The 18,596-nt window shown below is 38.3% G+C and overlaps 1 protein-coding gene across 1 annotated transcript in view; it reads left to right on the top strand.

The window, feature by feature from the left end:
* PTPN11 (protein tyrosine phosphatase non-receptor type 11) overlaps nt 1–15,313 on the top strand; it is a 31,468-nt gene extending 16,155 nt beyond the window's left edge. Inside the window, exons 9-16 of the mRNA XM_062590036.1 lie at nt 30–188; nt 3,318–3,449; nt 4,606–4,760; nt 5,403–5,470; nt 6,116–6,267; nt 10,024–10,136; nt 10,359–10,460; nt 11,834–15,313. Coding sequence (XP_062446020.1) covers nt 30–188; nt 3,318–3,449; nt 4,606–4,760; nt 5,403–5,470; nt 6,116–6,267; nt 10,024–10,136; nt 10,359–10,428 — 849 coding nt within the window. The 3' untranslated portion in view covers nt 10,429–10,460; nt 11,834–15,313. The remainder of the gene's footprint in view (nt 1–29; nt 189–3,317; nt 3,450–4,605; nt 4,761–5,402; nt 5,471–6,115; nt 6,268–10,023; nt 10,137–10,358; nt 10,461–11,833) is intronic.
* The last annotated feature ends 3,283 nt before the right edge of the window (nt 15,314–18,596 follow it).

The following is an 18,596-nucleotide window of genomic DNA, read 5'->3' as shown; positions in this document are numbered from 1 at the left end:
CATCCTTTCTGAATTTTTTTTGTCTCTAGCCTGAATTTGAAACGAAGTGCAACAACTCAAAGCCAAAAAAAAGCTACATTGCTACTCAAGGCTGCCTACAGAATACAGTGAATGATTTTTGGAGAATGGTGTTCCAGGAGAATTCTCGAGTTATTGTTATGACAACAAAAGAAGTTGAAAGAGGAAAGGTAAAAACAAAACCTTAAATTGGCTTTTGGAAAAGTCATACATCTGAGTGCAAATAAGGACTAAACTGACTTAGTTGCACTGACGAGCTGAAAACTGAAAATCTGGTGAACTACTGCTTTCCCTGAAGACCTGGTATGAAGGTGCAGAGTGTCCTCTTTTATTAGTGTCTGTGGGAACTGAGGATGCACTCCTGTCATGTCATTGGGTTTACTCATTGAATTTTGTCTTCTGAATGTGAATGCGAAGGTATTCAGGGAATGAACCTGTGGAAAGATAAGTGTAGCTACGGAGACATTCAGCATCCTCTAAGGAGTTAGTTTCTTGTTCCTGTGACAAACTATTGCTATTTATTTTTAGCTTACTAAGCTGTTATAGACTTAATAAGGAAAAGTAGAGTTGTGGGGTTTTATTACTATAAGAATGAATTTAAAGAGTATTCCTAAAAAAACTATAAAATAATAAGAAATCTGTTGCCTCAGATTCACCATGTTGAAATAATGTTTATTGGACTCTGCTAAAATGCAATTCTCCCTTCTGACTTTACTTTCCTTGCTTGATTTGATAACATTCCTATGTGTTGAGTTAGTGATTTGGGTTGTAACTCCATCTAGTTAAGAATTCCTCAAGCAGGCATGATTCTGCACTTCTATTCCTAAAGTCAGGTGCTTTGTCTCTAACTGCCCTGCTCTGCATGAACACAGCTGCTTGTTCAGCCTCAGTAATCTCAGCCCCTTGTGAACTGCTCTGGCAATATTCACTGCTTTGAAGGAGGAAATTTTCCTACAATGATGTGTTCCAAGAACCTCTCTTTTACCTTTTAAATATAGAGATCTTGCCTATTCACTGTCCTCTGGCAAATATGAGGCTGTTTTGTTTCTGGATTCTAATGGCATATGGCAAAAGAAAATACAATGACAGGAAATAGTTGATTATTAGTATTCTGGCAATGATTACATTCCGTTTTCTGTATATAGTAGTTTTATCTTGCTTTGGAATGTGTTGTGGTGTGTGGGGTTTTTTTGTAAACTTTCTGTTCTTATTTTAACTTTCTCTGCTTTTTTCACATACTGCTGTTCACCTTTTTCACTATATGATAGACCTGTCTGTGAGTGGAAAGCTGTTATCTTATTAAATGAGTCGCTTTTGAAAAAATCAGAGGTGAAGGTATAGCTCATGATTTACTACAGATGACTGATAATTGTGGAGGCCCCTTACTTCTGTGAAGGACAAGAGTCTTTGTGTGCAGAAGACGAATATTAGTAGATCTTATGGGCTTCTATTCCTCATCTAGTTATCAAAACTGCTATTGCTGATGTTTATAAAAACCATGGACTCTTGTGGGTTTTCTAGATTCAATGGACTTGCGCCTGTTCATTGCTTTTTGTGAAAGGATCTTCAAAGTACTTGATTCTGTTTGCTTCCTGAGAGTACACTAAAGGAAGAAGCTACCCCTTTTCAGTGACCTTCTTCTTAGATCTCTGTGTTGGAAGAAGAGAAATTTTGAGATTGCTTTGGAAGGCTTGACTTGAATACACTTTTGTATAACCTTCTGAATGGGCCATGTTCCTCTGCAGTTTCTCTATGATTCTTTCCAAATTTTACAAGCCTATATGTAGCTCTATATGTAATGCTTTAATGTTTGATTACTTATTTAGTGCTGCATGCATTATTTTTATATATATATATTTTTTTCCTTGGTGCCTGTTTCAGTTCTTCAAAAATTGCAAATAACAGTCCCAGTCTTGGTATAAAATAAAAGCTTTTTTATCTCAGGCCAAGGTGCTTTTCAGGTCTTCAGGAAAGAGGGAAACCCGTGGATCAGAGATGATTTCATGAACACGTTTCCTAAGGAAGTGAGGAACTATGAAACATCTCAGATCTGCATAGAACTCTGAACATGCCTTAAAATGCAGTGTAGAAGAAGCAAACAAATACTTACAAATTAAAATAACGGTGTTTCGGAGGCAATCCATTGAGCTCATCATATATGCATCCTCTGAATCAGACTAATGCTTTTTTTACATTGCATGTTACTGCTGAGACTTATTTATAGTGACAGCTACTCTTGTGTTCAGAGTTCTGTATTGAAACTGCAAGTTATATTGACATACACTAAGATCAACATTTTGTTTAGCTTATACCCTATCAGAGAGGTGAAGGAAGAGGGCAAAAGTAACAAAAGAAAGCATCTTGTTGCCTAAGTAGGCTGGAAAACGTGTGTTCAAGCCTCTTTTTAAAGTTGTCTTCTGTTGGCAGTAGAAACTTTATTGTTGCTATATTTTCATGTTTGTAGTTACTAGTGCATATTCATGAGAAATGTTTCTCCACAGTACTTGGTGTTTGGTCTGCATTTGCAATTGCTAGAAGCTGTGTCTATATACTGTAATTTCTCATCCAGATACTAACATTGCAGTCATAGTTTAACAGGATTCACTCTTTCCTGAGCTTTCATGGGAACCGAATAAAAGCAGTGAACTTGCTCTTTGGTGTGTGTAATATATCCCTGGCCAAAAATAATCTTCAGAGAGAAGTAACACACAAAAAGCTCTAAGCTTCTAAAGCTACAGATGCATTAGGCTTCATTCTCCTTGTAGGGAGCAAAATTTTCTTGTGTAGTGGCTGAATTGGAGAGCTAGGGTTAGCCCTTTTTGCTCCAGTTCTAAATGACAGACTTCCAAGTTTCATGTATGCTAAAAATGATTTATGCCTTTGACTTGTATTTATTCTGCCATCTGTTAGAGTTTGATTATAGAACAGTTTGTAAGGCTGTTGCATTCCACTGGAAATTCTCAGTATTTTGAAACCAATATTCAGTGGAGACATAAGTAACTGTATCCTAGTCCTGTATTTTCGAAACTATTAAGGATAAGCAGGGATTAAGATTGTCATGAAAGCTGTTAAGAGGAGAGATTGCCTGTACTTTTTTGTCTCAAATCATCTAGTGTGAGTGTATGTGTTTTTGTTATGAGGAAAAGAAACTTTTCCTTTAAGGTACTTTTACTAGCATCAACTGGCCAAAGTATTGTTTTCTACTTATTCAGAAATAAACGCCTCAAATTTGTATGTTAGCTAGTTCATAAAGCAGCCTTACCTCTTGCTAATTACTTTTTTTATTTTGAATCTTGCAGAGTAAGTGTGTCAAGTACTGGCCTGATGAATATTCGCTAAAGGAGTATGGTGTTATGCGTGTTAGGAATGTTAAGGAGAGTGCAGCACATGATTACACGCTAAGAGAACTCAAGCTTTCTAAAGTTGGGCAAGTAAGTATATTAGTAACTTCATCCTTTTAATTCAGCTTGCAAATCAAGAATAAATGGCAGAAATTGACAGTTTCTTTTCAATAAAAGCACTAAGAGTATAATAAATAGAGCCTTATCCCTTTCTTTGAAGTTCCAGATTTAGTTCCAGATGTTTTGTCATTGAAATAATTGAAAATTAATATATGTAAGCACTTTTTGGTAGAAGACGATGCATGCCTGCAGAACTTTGAGGAAATCTGGAAAGAGGGATGATACTGCTCTTAAGTACAGATCACATTTCAGTCTAGCTGGGCCCTTACTGGTGCCCTTTGGAGGAAGTATTTGTCTTGTATTCTTATTAATCAGGGCACCTTTTGTCTGCCTCTGAAGAACAGCAAGGCCCCTAGCTCAGTCCTGTTTGCTGTTGTGTTTCCAGGTTCTGTAGATTTTATTTTATTGTTTATTTATTGCTCTACTTCCCCTGAAACTATACCACCTTTTTCTTGCCAAAAGCCTGTAATATAGCCAGTGGCACATAAAGGTAGGCTTAAATTGTGGCATGATGGTAAGAGAGAGAACAGTAGTACAGTGTATGGAGCTTATTTGACTTATTGAATACGTTAAGTGAAAAATAAACTGATTGTATATCGGTCCAGTGTCTAGGAAGAGTTCTTTAAGTTCAGGATTTGAAAGAAGAAGGAATCAGCAAACTAATGAGGTAAGGAATGCTTTGGATGAGAGTGCAGAAGTAATTGTGAAAGAAAAAAACAAGTGGGATGTATCAAGTGATATTTCTGTGAGATGAAACTGAGTGGGGAGAAGTATGCAAGACAAGTTGTGGTAAGAATTACAGTATGTAAGTTGTTAGATGAAGGACTCTGTTAGTTAACCTCAGACAGAACCTTACCATGGCTTTTGACAATGAGGACAGAGATACTGTTGGAAACAACTGTATTAGAAAAAGGGGGAGATAAGGAAGCAGGCAATGCGACCAACTTGTCAGACCAGGAAGAACTTTGATTTATTCTGACTTTTAAAGGGAGATGCGATACTACAGATATGGAGGAGAAGGTTGGATATATCACATTCTAGTCTGAGTCAACTTTTCCAAATAAATTCTTTCTGGATTTTGATCTGAAGGATTGCTTTCTTTCACATGTTGTCATCTTCCTTCTAGGGAAACACAGAGAGAACAGTCTGGCAGTATCACTTCAGAACCTGGCCTGATCATGGAGTCCCAAGTGACCCTGGTGGTGTACTAGACTTTCTAGAGGAGGTACACCACAAGCAGGAAAGCATTTCTGATGCAGGGCCAGTTGTGGTCCACTGCAGGTACAGTGCTGCACTGTGCAGCCCCCTTCTGTGGGGTTCTGTTGGGCTGTCTTTCCTGGGAAAGGAGGAGAAAAAAGCTGAAATCTTTAAAAGAAAGCAACTTTCCCCTTAGGCTACTTGAATTTTCATCTATCAAGCTCTTTTTGCTCTTTACATTTTGGGAAATGTTGCATTCTAGATAGGTGTCAAATGGTTACCGTTTAAGCAAGCTGTTTTTCAGAGCATTCGTGCTGGTATGAATAAAAATTTTTGAGGCTGTATGAGAGGTGGTGTCAGCCTTGTCTAAATATATTCCAGGTACAAGATCATGGGAATTTGTCTCCCACCCCAACTGCTGCAACTGAGACATCACTCAGTCTCAGCATATAAATGAGACGCTTTTCATAAGGCAGGGAAGTGTTAGACTTGAATTTGTAGGCCTTTGATTCAAGGATGTTAATAAACCATAATGTACAAGAAATGATGTTATGACTTCTTTCATGTAAGTTCTTTGGTCCATATGATCTCACCTGGTTTGACACTTTAGCTGTAATCTGGAAGTTTGATGTATCTTAGTATTGGATGCTTGCTTGGACCAGGGTTTCAATGGCTATTCAGAAAGAACAATGTGGGTTTTTTTTTTCCCCTCTTCTGTTTTTACAGTGCTGGGATTGGCCGAACCGGGACTTTCATTGTGATTGATATTCTTATTGACATAATCAGAGAAAAAGGTAGGGTTCCCTTCGCTTTTTCTTCTGGTGCCTTGTATCAGCGTGATATCTGACCTTTGTCAATAAAGGAGTAGGAGTGTTGATAGGACAGAGGACTTCAGTGACACTATAAAGTGAGTGCTTGTCTGGTGTAAAAGGGGTTCTTGGTGACTCACTCCTTGATTCTAGTTGGAATCAAGTTGCTGAAATCCTGCTCCTGTTATTAAAGATAATGCAAGCTTCCAGCTGAGGTTTAGCCAGGAGTTTGACTCTTCAAACAAACAAAAAGTAAATCATGCATAGGGATGTGGTTGTCAGTGTACTCCTATAAGCTGATGCAAGTAACTTATTTTTAACTTATTTTCAGAGAAGGGTATTGTATTTAAGTATCAGCTGCCATGCACACTAGCTGAACATGTATGTTTGGTTGGGTTGTATTTAAAGTTGTCTTGGAACACTGTAAAGTGGTGCAGTTTTCTCCTCTGGAACAGCTTTACATGTTACATTACAGCTCTAAAAGCCTGTTTATTGGAGATCAAAGATGAGTGTGTTTGATCTTACCAACCTTGCTTATTGCAAGAGCATCTAAATATTTTGGAAGATGAGACCAATATCTCCCACAAGTAGAAAATTTACTGTTTTTAACATTATGATGATTCTTTTTAGGTGTGGACTGTGATATTGATGTTCCAAAGACCATTCAGATGGTGAGATCACAGCGATCAGGAATGGTTCAAACAGAAGCACAGTACAGATTTATTTACATGGCAGTACAGCACTACATTGAAACGCTACAACGCAGAATTGAAGAGGAGCAGGTATATTTGTCCTAAGTATGAAATGTTCATAGGAACACACCATTGGAGCACGGAGTAGAATTGTTCTTTTGCTGCCTGTGACTTTTGAAGCATGGCTGCTGGCTGGAGAACCAAAGCAGCATGAAAATGCTGGTTCTGCAACTGGCTTGTAAACTATGTTCAGAGAAGTAAGCCTGTGTTTCAATTCACTGTGCTTAAGAATTACTCTGAAACTATTAGATGGAGTTGGAAAACTCTGAAATAAAGAACAATGTGCTTGGCCACTGGCAAAGGAAGAAAATCATTAGCATGAGAGGCTTTCCCAAAACTGCAGCTAGTACTGCTCTACCTTCCATGAAAATGCTTTGGTGTGTGGGATTCTGTCCTTCCTGTCTCCCAACTCCTGTGCCTCAGATCTCAAATGCCTTTAACATTGTCTGGTTTTCTGGGCAAAAAGAATATGCAATAAGGTCCTGTGAACTGATACAGACCCTTTTGCTCTGAGTTTTAGAGAGACTTCACATCTGTCAAATGTATTTATAATGTGCAATAATCAAATTCAATTTGATCTAAGCCAAATTAGCTTAGCAATCTAAGCTAATCACTCTAATACCTATTTTGGGAGTCTAAAATTAAGTATTAATTAATGGAAAGGTAAGTATATTGGTCTGAAAGATCATAAAGAATGAGTGTGGTGATCCTGCAGTGCAGTTTCAAAGGAAGAGAACAGTTAGAGGAGAGACTTGGTGTGGTAAGCTGAAGGAAGATTTTGGAATGGGTCATGGTAACAGGAATAGTGAGGTGGGTCTGTGGAAGTATCCTGTTGCACTCAAATTCTGTAATCTACAAAAGTTATGTAGTATTGTGATAAAGAACTGACTTTCTGCCTGCTGTTCTTTTTCATTCTCTGCCTCAGCCTCTGGTGGTCTTGAGATTTTTATCTTTTTGTTTTGAAATTTCATTATCTTCCCTTCTGTGGCCGCCTTGCTGCTCGGAAGGGGATAAACGTGCAAGATCGGTCAGGCAAATGCTGGGAGCTGCATGTCTGTGATTAACATAGTGCTAGGCTGAGATGTAATGCCTGCTTAGACTGAGTGTGTCAGCTCAGGTGAGGCACTCTCGTGTGGCTTCTGGCTGCTTTGGAGTGTGGCAGAGCTTCTTTTATATCTACATGAGCTAGATGCATCATTTTGTAGAGAAGATAGATTTTTTCTTCCTTTCCCTAGGACAGCTGTTGTGTGCTCTGATGGTGATTAGACACAATGAAGAACAAGAAATCCCTCATGTTTAGTTTTTTCCTAGCTTTGTTGTCTCTCTTCGCCTTAGAGTGCCCTGAAATCTCTCTGTTTGTAGCTATGCAATAAAAGCCTTGTATCTGCTGCTTTTGAATATGATCTCTTTCAGCTGCCAACTGTCTCTTGACTGCTGTAATGTTTTGAATAGTATTTTTGATACTGAGTGAAGCAGTGTACTTCTCTTACAGTGATCAGGCTAAATTTAATTGCATTTCATCCTCTATTTTATTAGTAGCTCAGGAGGCACAAATATAAATTTCCTTAAACTGGAAACAGAATATTGCTTTACCTTAGGAGATCTTGACCTGTATCTAGGGCTAGTGGCAATCATGGGAATAAAAAGGTACTCTTCAGACAAAAGCAATTTTTGCAGTGGCTATAGGAAGTAGAGTCTTCGAGGGGAAAAAAAAAAAATATATATATATATATATATATATATATATATATACATGATCTATATCATGTATATATACACACTGGGTTGGGAATGCTGCAAAGCATGCTTTGAGAGAGCAGGAAAAAAAGTTAAGCAGAGTTAAGTAGAACAGTAGAACACCATGGGAAGAACTTGAATTTCACCTAGTCTGCAAAAGATAATATATTTGGGGATGAAACTCACTGTTTCTCAAAACTGTTGCTTACTGGAACCTTATTCTCTGCACTGTAATATGGTTGCAGATAGCAAAACCTGAAAGTTGAACAAAACTGGTGAGGTGAATTTGGGCACATCTACAGGAAAAAGTGCAGAGGTTGATTTCTGTGCCCTTCCTGCTTTTCAATTTGGCTGAACACAACCCAGCTCTGGAGAAACTGCAGTCATGTTAACTAGCCTAAGCTGATAAGACCTATTGTCATGCAGCGCTTGTGACCAGCTGGCCTGAAGGAGTGGATACATGAATAGCTGCAGCCATTCTCATAGCCATACCTGTGTTTTGTTTATATTTGAAAAACACTTTCCCTGATGTGGTAGTATTCCCTTTTGCACTGCAGTGCTAAGAACCTTGAGTCTTCACAGTATCAAGTGTTGTTAAATATTGCCTGTTGTCTTATGGACGTGGAAGAAAAGCAAAGTGAACTGGGTTAGTTCCATCTCCCCCTTGGAAATGTGTATATTCCTTTACATTTAGGTAACCAGTAATTCTTACCACTCTACTATTATTCTGAATTAGAAAGAATAATTATGGTGAATTAAGTCAGAGAAAGAGAAGCCAGAAATCTGCTTTTTCTTACCTTGTTTGATGTATTTCAGCCATCTTTTAAGTAATAGAATCGATCTTTTTTTTTTATTTTTTTAAATTATTATTATTATTTTTTTTTACTGCATAATACATTTCTAGCAGGAATTGAATTGCCGTTCATCGTGCAGTTAAAAAAAAAATCAAACATTGGTTGTTGACTTAAAAATATTATTGGCAGCTGTTGCCGGGTGAGAGGCTTGTACCTATAACACTGTAGAATGCAGCAGGGTTTGAACCTTTGTATTTTGTTTAAATCTTGGTTTTTAGCTTTAACCTTCCAGGTTATTGATCTGGACTGGTGGTCTGTTTGAAAGTGATTTGTCAGGAGTAAGTAGGAGGCTGAAAGGGGGAGAAGTTCTTTAAATAATAGAACAAGTTGAACAAGTGTCAGAAGACCGTCTTGAAAAACTTCAGCCTACATTGCTATACAGAGCTTTCTTAATGGGAACTCAGCAGCCAGATCTCCTAGGAGGCTCTGAAAACCTCTGTTGTGAGATTGACTCAGGTCAGTTGATCTAGTACTTGTTTGAGCATTTAAAAAAATTCACCCTATAAAATTTTAAAGCAAAGCTTTGATTTCAATGTAGATTTCAGTGTATGTTGTGTGTTGTGAATCTATGTCTTGCAAATGAAGAAAGCCGTATTCCCCTCTCTGCCCCAGTGTAGCTTTGCCTGCTGGAGCCTTCAATATCTTCAGATGAATGCCAGCACAATTGGCTGCAGCTTGTGGCATATGTTATGGAATACAAATAACAGCTTGGGTTCTTTTTATATCAGACCTAATGGGCTAAGATGGTATTTTATTAGAGATCTTGCAAACAATGTTGTTACTCATTTGGCTACATCTCCAAGCTGGAAATAAGGTCAGTGGGAGGCCCACTGGCTGATACTCTCTATTAAAGAATCGAATGTGGTTTCTTCAGCCAAGAAAGATGAAGATTGTATATGAGTGCAGGTTCACGATGTTGATACCTCCTGCTAGAGATGGTGGTGGAAAGGGGAATATTGAAAAAATGAGGCTTTTCGTGTCTTGCAACAAATAGCTAATGCCAGCCTTCAGGTGCTGTCCGTGCTGTGTTATATCTACAGAATTGAGACTTCTTGTGTTCATAGACAAACTCTTCTATTTCTAAAGACAAGTAAACGTGAATAGCTATACGTGTAATTTCTGCACTCCTTCAATGATTGTTTTCTATTAGCAGTTTGAATTTTAATTGTGTTTTTAATTGTGTTTTGCTTCACAGAAGAGTAAGAGAAAAGGTCATGAATACACAAACATTAAATATTCTTTATCGGACCAGACAAGTGGGGATCAGAGCCCTCTTCCACCCTGTACCCCAACCCCAACGTGTCCAGAGTAAGTTAGTTTTTGTTGTTAGTAAGTTTTGAACTGTGCTAATTAATTTTTAGTGACCTCAAGTGAGAGGGAGTTACCACAGAATCTGCCCCAGACTGTTGCCCTGTACTTTGCGTTTAAACTAAATTGAGTAAAATAAATTGTCACTGAATTATTTTGTGTGTATGTGCCTGTTTTTCTCTAACTGGACTTTTCCCTATATAAATAATTGTTTTATTTCAGAATGAGAGAAGATAGTGCTAGAGTATATGAAAATGTGGGGCTGATGCAACAGCAGAAAAGTTTCAGATGAGAAGATATAAAGGCACTTCCATGAAAAGGCAGGTATGTATGTTCAGGAGTGACTGTGCATGTCCAGCCTAGAGTTGGGGAGGGGGCTTGAGTATGGAAGAAATTAGCACAACCGCAACTTTAGCTGCTAAGTGGATTCAGATTGACACTTTAATGTATTTCTACAACTGCAGTTTTTCAGAAGAACTTAACTGAACTTACAGTTAACTTAACTGTAGCAACTTAACTGAAGAAAGAGTAAAACTCTCTGTTTTGCTGAGCCAACTCGTCTGTGATATTTGTGCATTTTCTTTGGAGAAAATGTATATAAAACCAAACTATAAGAAGGATTTTTCTAAAGGCTGAGATGCATGTGATTTTTTTTTTTTCTCTCTGCTCCCCATTCCTCCCGCCACCCCATTAGGGAAACTGAATTCCAAAAGCTAATTTTAATTGAGTTGCATCTTTGGTTACCATTCCAAAGCAAGGTGGAATATCAGCTTGATAGTTTGGCCTTCGTTCTCATGTCCTTGCTCACCAGTGGCATACATTAGAGTTCTTTATTATCACTTTGAGTTATCTGAGTAAATAATCCAGGAGAGTGGAATACTGTACACTAGGAGATGAGTAGTGGCTATAGTCTGAACTTTCCATGTCTCTTTACAACTAATCTATGATCCTGGTCTGTGATACAGATTGGTGTGCATCTGAAGAGATTCAAGGAACATTTAGTCTAATGTGCTTGGTCTCATTAAAAAATGCTGTGAGCAAGGATACTGCTGTGCCTGTGTTGTGTGAGCCGTAAGGAAAGAGAGTGAAATCATTAAGTGATCTGACATCATAGCCTGTTATCAAAGCCTTTCAACTACGGTCGGTCAAAAATGAAACCTTCAGAATCAAAGTTCTTGAGCTGTTATTGGTTTATTACTAAAAATTAAATCTTTGCTTTTACTGAAAGAGAAATCTGAAGAGTCTCTCTGCTCTATTTTAAATAGCTATTGTAACTTGGTGCTTGTAGTCAGACACCGAATAGATATTGTTTATTGGCTGATAAGTACATCCAGTATGTTAGTTAATGGATGGTGAGCAAAGGAACACTTGAATTTAGTCATTAACTTTTGGATTCTTCTCTAAAGCCTTTCATTTTTTTCCCCCCTGTGTTTTTAAAGAATTTAGACATCCTATTCTCTTTTGTATCTGGTAACTGTAAGTATGCTTCATCCATTTGGTACAGCAATCGTTTCCAAAGTTTATACCCAAAGTCTCATCTTCTGCTAAAATAACCACGGAGTTTATAAGCACAGATCAGAGACTCTTGGTTTGAGTTTATAGCTTTTCTGAGTCAAAACTGAGCATTTTCCTATAATGTAGGAAAGATAAATGGTTGCTATTTTTCTCTAAACTTTTCTCTTCCCCTCTTTTTCCAGAAATGAATATGAGTTTTTAAAAAGGTCAAGAAAGAGATGGAAGAAGCTTCATGTGAATGGTGAACTCTGAAGGCTTGGTACCTTTTTATTTATGGTTTTAATCCTTCAACAGTAGGCAAAACTTAAAACCATCTAAAGTTTGTTTATATCCTTTCTCTTCAACACCTGATTTACAATTGCTCATCTTCCAAATAAAAGGAAATCCTTTCTACAATGTAGACGACTACTTTGTAGAATCAGTTTTGAATCCAGCGAGTTGTTGGAGTGTCATCCATCTGTTTTTAAATAGTATTTTTGTTTCACAATATGGCTACTAGTAATTTTTATTTGAGCAGTTGTGGGATTTTGGGGGGTGGGGGTGGGAGAGCAATGAAGTGGGTAAATCCGTTACATTTGTGTAAAATACTGATGGGAACAATACTTGATTGTTTGAAAACAGTGGATCACCTGTGTGAATAGAATCAGCTACATGGTAAAATTAGTCCTAATACATTTCAAACTGAGTTTCATAGGGGTGAGCAGTTGCAGATATGAAGGTGCTTTTTGTGATAGCTGATGGCTTTTTTTTTGATCACAGTTTATCTGAGTAGCTGGATGGGCTATTTTTGAGTAACCATGTAAGATAGCCTTTATATCAAATGAAACTTTTCATTTGACCCTTACCCAAAATAGGAATTTAGTGTATCTCTCAAAAAACACAGTGGCCTAGCAGTTTGTAAGGGCGTTGTCTGTGTTAATCTGTCTGTGTTCATCTATTTTAAGCAAGAGATTGGACTAGTAGAGTTAAGGTATTCTAGAAAGCTGCACAATGACACCTTGACAGCATATCGAAAACAGAGTGAAACAAGTAACCCACTGTGCAGGTTGTTACCTTAATGTAGGGTAACCTTTTTCCACAGGGGAGGTGGAAGCATTGGGCCTTCAGTTTTTTAGTAAGGCCTTATGCTAGTGTAAGTGGGCTAAACTAGAAGTGTATGGGGAAAGCAGTGCATGGAAGCTAGCTGCCCGCTAAAATTGCCTTAGTTGAAAAGGACAGCATGGGCAGCAAAGCCAGCAGACTTGTTCTGGTCCATTTTGTCAGGCAGGAGTTTACTACCATTCCACCTGAAGTGCCTTTCAGAGCCACACTGAATTTGCTGTCCCTGTTAGATTAAAAAATCGTGTACATCTGAAACCACTTCTGATTGTCAATGAAACAGATTCCTCTTCTAGAGATTCTAGAAGTATGAGTTGCTGTTAGGCAGCCGTTAGCTGGGTTTCTTTGCTTTGTTTGCTTTGTCCTATTATCTGGACCAGAAGCTTCCCCTGAAGACATTAGAAACTGCATGTGTGGATTAATGGCAGAATTGGTCCGTAGGAGTAGGTACCAATGGTGTCTTACCAATAGAACTTCCCTGAAAACAAGGGGAAAGATGTGACTTAGGTGGTGGTAAGGAACTACTGCCATTTTCATATAGCATGTGCAGATGGTGAACGCTGCATTAAATTGCTGTATGCAAGGGTGCAGGGCCAATGAAATTGCATTATTGGCCTTACTATTGAAATTATGCTAAAGCCTGGAATGTAATTAATACAGCTTTGTGAAAGGTTAATTAGGAGATCATATTACCTTTTCCTGAGAGTGCTTTGTAAAATCAAATATTTGAACACTTTGTTTGAACTGAATGAAGGTGCTTCTTTAATGTTAAGCGGAATTTTGTTACTTTGCTTCTTGTCCTTGTTGACTTTTGAGGCTTTGGGTTTTTTCTTGGATTATTGTATTTTTGGAACTCCTGTCACCAGCATACCATAATGTGTTTTAACGTTGTAGCCTCTAGTCTAGTCGTAAATATTTGTGCCCTTTCTAGATCTAAAATTTATGTCATCATGAGAGAGAAATCTGATCATTCAGTACTGAGATATCTATTCTACATTGCCTGCCTCCCCTCCTGTCCCTACTTACAACTTTATCTTGCTCAAAGGGATCAGTTAAGTGTTGGTATTTGTACAGAGCCATTTGACAGCAATCTTAATGTTTGTTTAAAATGTTGTAGAGTTGCACAAATTCTACACTTGATATGTTATAGCAAGGTGGAATGCATGTTCAGTTTGACACCACTCTGCACCAAAATGAGAAGTCAAGAAAAACAAGAGAAGGATCCTGAAAGATTCTGGTTATGAACTCTGTTAAAGTGATATGTCTTAAGATTGACCTGTATGAACAGCAATCAGTTACATAGCGAAGAAAGTTGCTTCCCATGGCCTATTTTAGCTGTTTAGAACTTGCCACTGTAGGAATTTGTTCTTGGAACAAGGGAAATCTTATTCTGAAAATGTGCATTAATCTTAGGGAGCATATGGTGGAAGAATGGCAATGACAAGAGAGGGAAACAATCTGAAAGGCTATGAATAAATGTTCCATTTTGTTTTAACTGGAGTGTTAGGCTCTGCTGAGAACCAAAGGGGAGATCTTGCAAGGTAAAGTCTGTCTGCTTTCCATGCATAGGCGAGAGGGGTAATTTTAGAGCCTCTCTTTTTTTTTTTTTTTTAATTATTTTAGACAATGGTTGGATTTTTGACAGGTGAAGCAAGAGAGATAAATTCCCTTTGGTTCAAGGGAGATAAGTGAATATGTGGGTTTCATGTATTTCTAGTGAGCTTTTAGAGAATAAATTTAAGCATTGATCTGCAGTCATTGCTGTAACAATGGAATGGAAAAGGGATGCAGTTTTGAAGTGTTCTGTTGAAGAAGACTTTATACCACAAGGGAAATTTTAACACAGCTCCTGAGGCACAATAATTTATGCCAGCATGAATTTGCTGTAGACTTCATTTACTGAATGTTTTATAGTATACACTTTAATTTCAGCTAACTGTTGTTAGGACTGATTGGTTCTCCTATTAATCCTGACCAGACTTTACTTTTTCCTCTTAAGGTATGTGTTGGAAACATAATTAACTTCATTAGCTGTATCCTAGTTATAATACCTGTTTCCTTTTTCATTGTAGAGATGGGAAAAATCAGCTGGTACTAGGATGTATTGTCTGTTTTTTTTTTCCACCCATAACTTCATTATTTCAAATTAATTTTTAATTTCTCCCTTTTAAATAGTGAAACATGTAATTAATTATTTCAAGCCTGTTTATTTATGACATTATTGTGATTTTTTTTTATTACAGTACTAAAGACTAATGAAAAAGGATCCTCTTATTAGATGGAGTAGACCTTGCATTTATTTTTTTTTTCCTGCAATGTATGAAGTATTGTACCAGAGTATTAAATGAAATGTAATATTTTATTGAAAAATCTCTATCCTTTAAAAGGAGTACTTTTAGGATGTCATCAATTTGATGTGAATCATGTCAATGTTGATAATGCGCTGTTTATTATACATCTAGTGTTTCAAAAGACTCACTATTGCCTTTTGCCCACATACATTGTGTAGACCATTTACAGTTGTCAAAATGTGACATTAAAATAATAGTTCATGTATAGAATTATTGGTGATTGTCCATTGTTTTCTGTGCTGGTATTTATGGGTCTTAGTTCAGCTGCTCTGCTAGCTGCATTGTGATTTTTATTGCTGCAAAGCTATACTATCAGAAATAAAAGCATAACTGTAAACATCAAAACATAAAAAAAAAGAAATAAAAAACATTTTCTTAAAATGGCTTGTTGACTACTCTATCTCTTAGCTTCCAGCCAGAAAATATGGTAGTGTTTATGGGCACTGACCTTCAAGTCTGGATCTTAATGTTTAGGAATTGTGGTTCTGTTGAGCCCCTTGCGGCATGAGGTGCTGTTGAAGGGAGAAGCTGTCCTTCCTAAGATTTAGTGGAGCAAAACTCTTATTAGATATGATGTATACCAGCTTTTAACTTTACTCCTACTGCCTGCTGCCAGTTGGAGGCCCTATGGCAAGAGTCTCCATTCTGTCCAGAGATTGCCTCTCCAGGTAGCTGTTGGTGGAGGTGTTCTGGGAGTCCTGGTGTGCCCTCCTGCAGGGCTTGGGTGTCCATGGTACATCCTGCCTTCCCTTTCCTGCCTCATCTCCAGCTAACTGACCCTCACTGGTTCTTTGTTACTCTTTGAACTTGGTATGGAATATCCTTAAAACTGGGTGATGTGGATAAGCCTCTTTTTTTCTAAACATTAGTGTATAATCTACCACTTTTAAATCGGAAAAGAAGGGCAGCCCCACTTCATCCAAACCTAACTTGAGAAGCATGCCCTCCCTCCGGTGGTGAGGGGAGAAGGAAGCTGTTGCACTCACTCCTGCTGTTCCTTCCTCCCAGCTCCTTCATATCTTGTACCTTTTGTCTTTTTGACTCCGCTGTTCCCAGAGATCTTTTTATGCCAGTGCTATGCTGTGACTCAAAAGAGGAACTGATGCTTTGCGAAGGAGCTGCATTGCACCCTAGGCTCCTTTCTGCCAGCTGCTGCTACCATACTTCAAAAGCTATGAACATTTCTGACTCTGTAGCACTTGGAGCAAGACAGATGTCTACAAATGTGGTGCTCTACCTATTCTCTGGGCTGGAGGAGAAGAGCATATGTGCTCCTGAGTGTAAGTATAGCCTATCAGTTTAATTTTAAGTCTGAGTATTGCTTTTTCTTAAAACCATTGGGTATGCTCTCTCTAGGCATGCTATTGCTGCTATTGATTCCTAGAAAGTTGAAAGCCAAAGTAGTGAGTTAGCATCACTAAAATATGATGAATTTTTAATTTAATTGAAAGTTCGGCTAAGCGTTAGCTCTCCCCTTGATCCTGCTTGTAGAAGGCAGTGGCAGAAATGCAAATGACTATCTGCACCTTTTTAGCAAATAAATGCTATACGTTGTAACACAGACAACATGAGCAATACTAGGTGAACACAGAGCAAATAACTGAGTTTGTAGAAAAACGAGCTTAATCTCAAGGTGATGGCAAGGCATGGAGATAATTCTACTGGAATTTCTAGGAAGAAAGCAAAGCCCTGTGGTTGAGACCTTTGTGGACTTAAATGCGAGATGAATTCAAATAAGGATAGTAGCTATGTAGAACAGCTTAGCTTTAAGGTGATAATCATACAGAGTAAGACTTCTGTGAATATGTCTGACAATTTGCATCTATTTCTGTATATGGGCAATCGATTTAAAACCTGTTTGGAGGTTGGGAGGGGGGCAATCTCCAATCTGAGAACTTTGACAGAAATAATAAAGGGTGATACGGTGAAATCCTTGGCACCTCTGCCTGTCTCTGACCGCCTTGCATTTTTCCCTTCCTCAGTACAGAGTATGAATATATATGAATAGAGATTACCATCATACTCTTGTCTATTTTAGGTTTAAATCTCTCCTTAACTGGATGCTCTCCTATACTATTTTGTTGCTTAGAATGCTGTCCAAGTGCAAACCTTATGGCTAGTATGTGTGCGCTGCCAAGGCAGGCTGTCTGCTAGCGTGCTGTCAAACAAAAATTGCTTCCATGCAGGCGCTCTCGGTGTTTGTGCTGCAGCCTGTGCCACTGTCTTTGTCTCAGAAGCTTTCAAGTGTCCTGTGAAACGAAGGCAGCCTTGGTCATAAAATTATTATGAAACTAGAAGAAAATCCTGATATTTCTCCTATTTGCAGGTGGCGTATAGTGCTCTGAAGGTGGTGGATGTTCATGCAAATGGAGATGGTTTGTATTGCTTAGGGACAAATCTGTTGTCTCCGTAAAACCTTGGAACTTTGGCTGACTTGCCTTTAGTACAAACTCCAATGGTTAAGTTAGATGACTTCTGAAACCTATCTTTCATTATATAGTAAGGTGTATGCATCACTCTGCTTTTCTGAGCTTAAAACAAGAACAGGAAGGATCACTAAACTTTGCTGGGGAGGGAAGCTGAAGGTGTCTTTCAGTCAGCTTATTTGCTATTTGAAAAGCAAACATTTTCCTATGTGTCTCTCTTTTGGCCCAGCTGGTGCAAATCAGAGGTTCCATTTCCAGGATGGCAGTTCGTGTGTGTTGTATCTGACCACACTTTTTAAGCCTGCTTGCACTAGTGCCCACATTTTGGAATTGCTTTGGAGCCCAATGCATGGTGCTTGTGCTTCACATGTCTGAAATCTTCCTTTGCCTTGAGTTAGTGCATGAGAATCAAATGCAGGTGTCTTTATTTTTCTTTTGTATATGCTAGTTGCTCCCTGTTTTCCCCATGGAGTAAGACTCAGAATAGCAATGCACAGATCAAAACATTTGACTTGAAAAGAACCCAGCTCTCCCAATGAGTGTCTCAAAGTACCGGAGGTGCAGCTGTATTTTTGGTATGCATCATCTTGACGATTCACTGCCTTTCCTGAATGTGTGTGTTTGCTCCTAATAAAGCAGGGATCTTTTAGACTCTTATACCACTGCTTTTCTCAGTTTCCTTATTTGTGTCATTGTGTGTGAAATGGGAGGGGGAGGAACTCTGCTCTCTCCGGTGCAGGAAATCAGGCTAGAAGAGTGCTGTGATTCCTCCTTGTCTTTTTATTTAATAGTGCTATTCTTGAGCTTAGGGTTTTTTCTTTTTCTTTTTTTCTGATTGGGATCTTTAATTCTGTAGATCTGTGAAAGCCCTATGTGTATTTGTAAATATGAATGATATTGAAAGAGAAATGAAATGCTGTGTGGTGGACTTATCAAACTGCTTGATCTCTTGTCTTTCGCCTTTAAGGCTTCATATTCAGCAGAGTGGGTAAGCGTCCTTTCGGAAGAGAGGACTGGCTCTGTCCTTCCTGCTGGTTCGGATGTCGCTATGCGAAGCAGGTCTAAGACTG

Source organism: Rhea pennata, chromosome 17 (assembly GCF_028389875.1).
Source record: "Rhea pennata isolate bPtePen1 chromosome 17, bPtePen1.pri, whole genome shotgun sequence".
Lineage (NCBI taxonomy): Eukaryota > Metazoa > Chordata > Aves > Rheiformes > Rheidae > Rhea > Rhea pennata.
The sequence above is the reverse complement of the archived record's forward strand: the minus strand, read 5'-3'. Positions and strand labels throughout refer to the sequence as shown.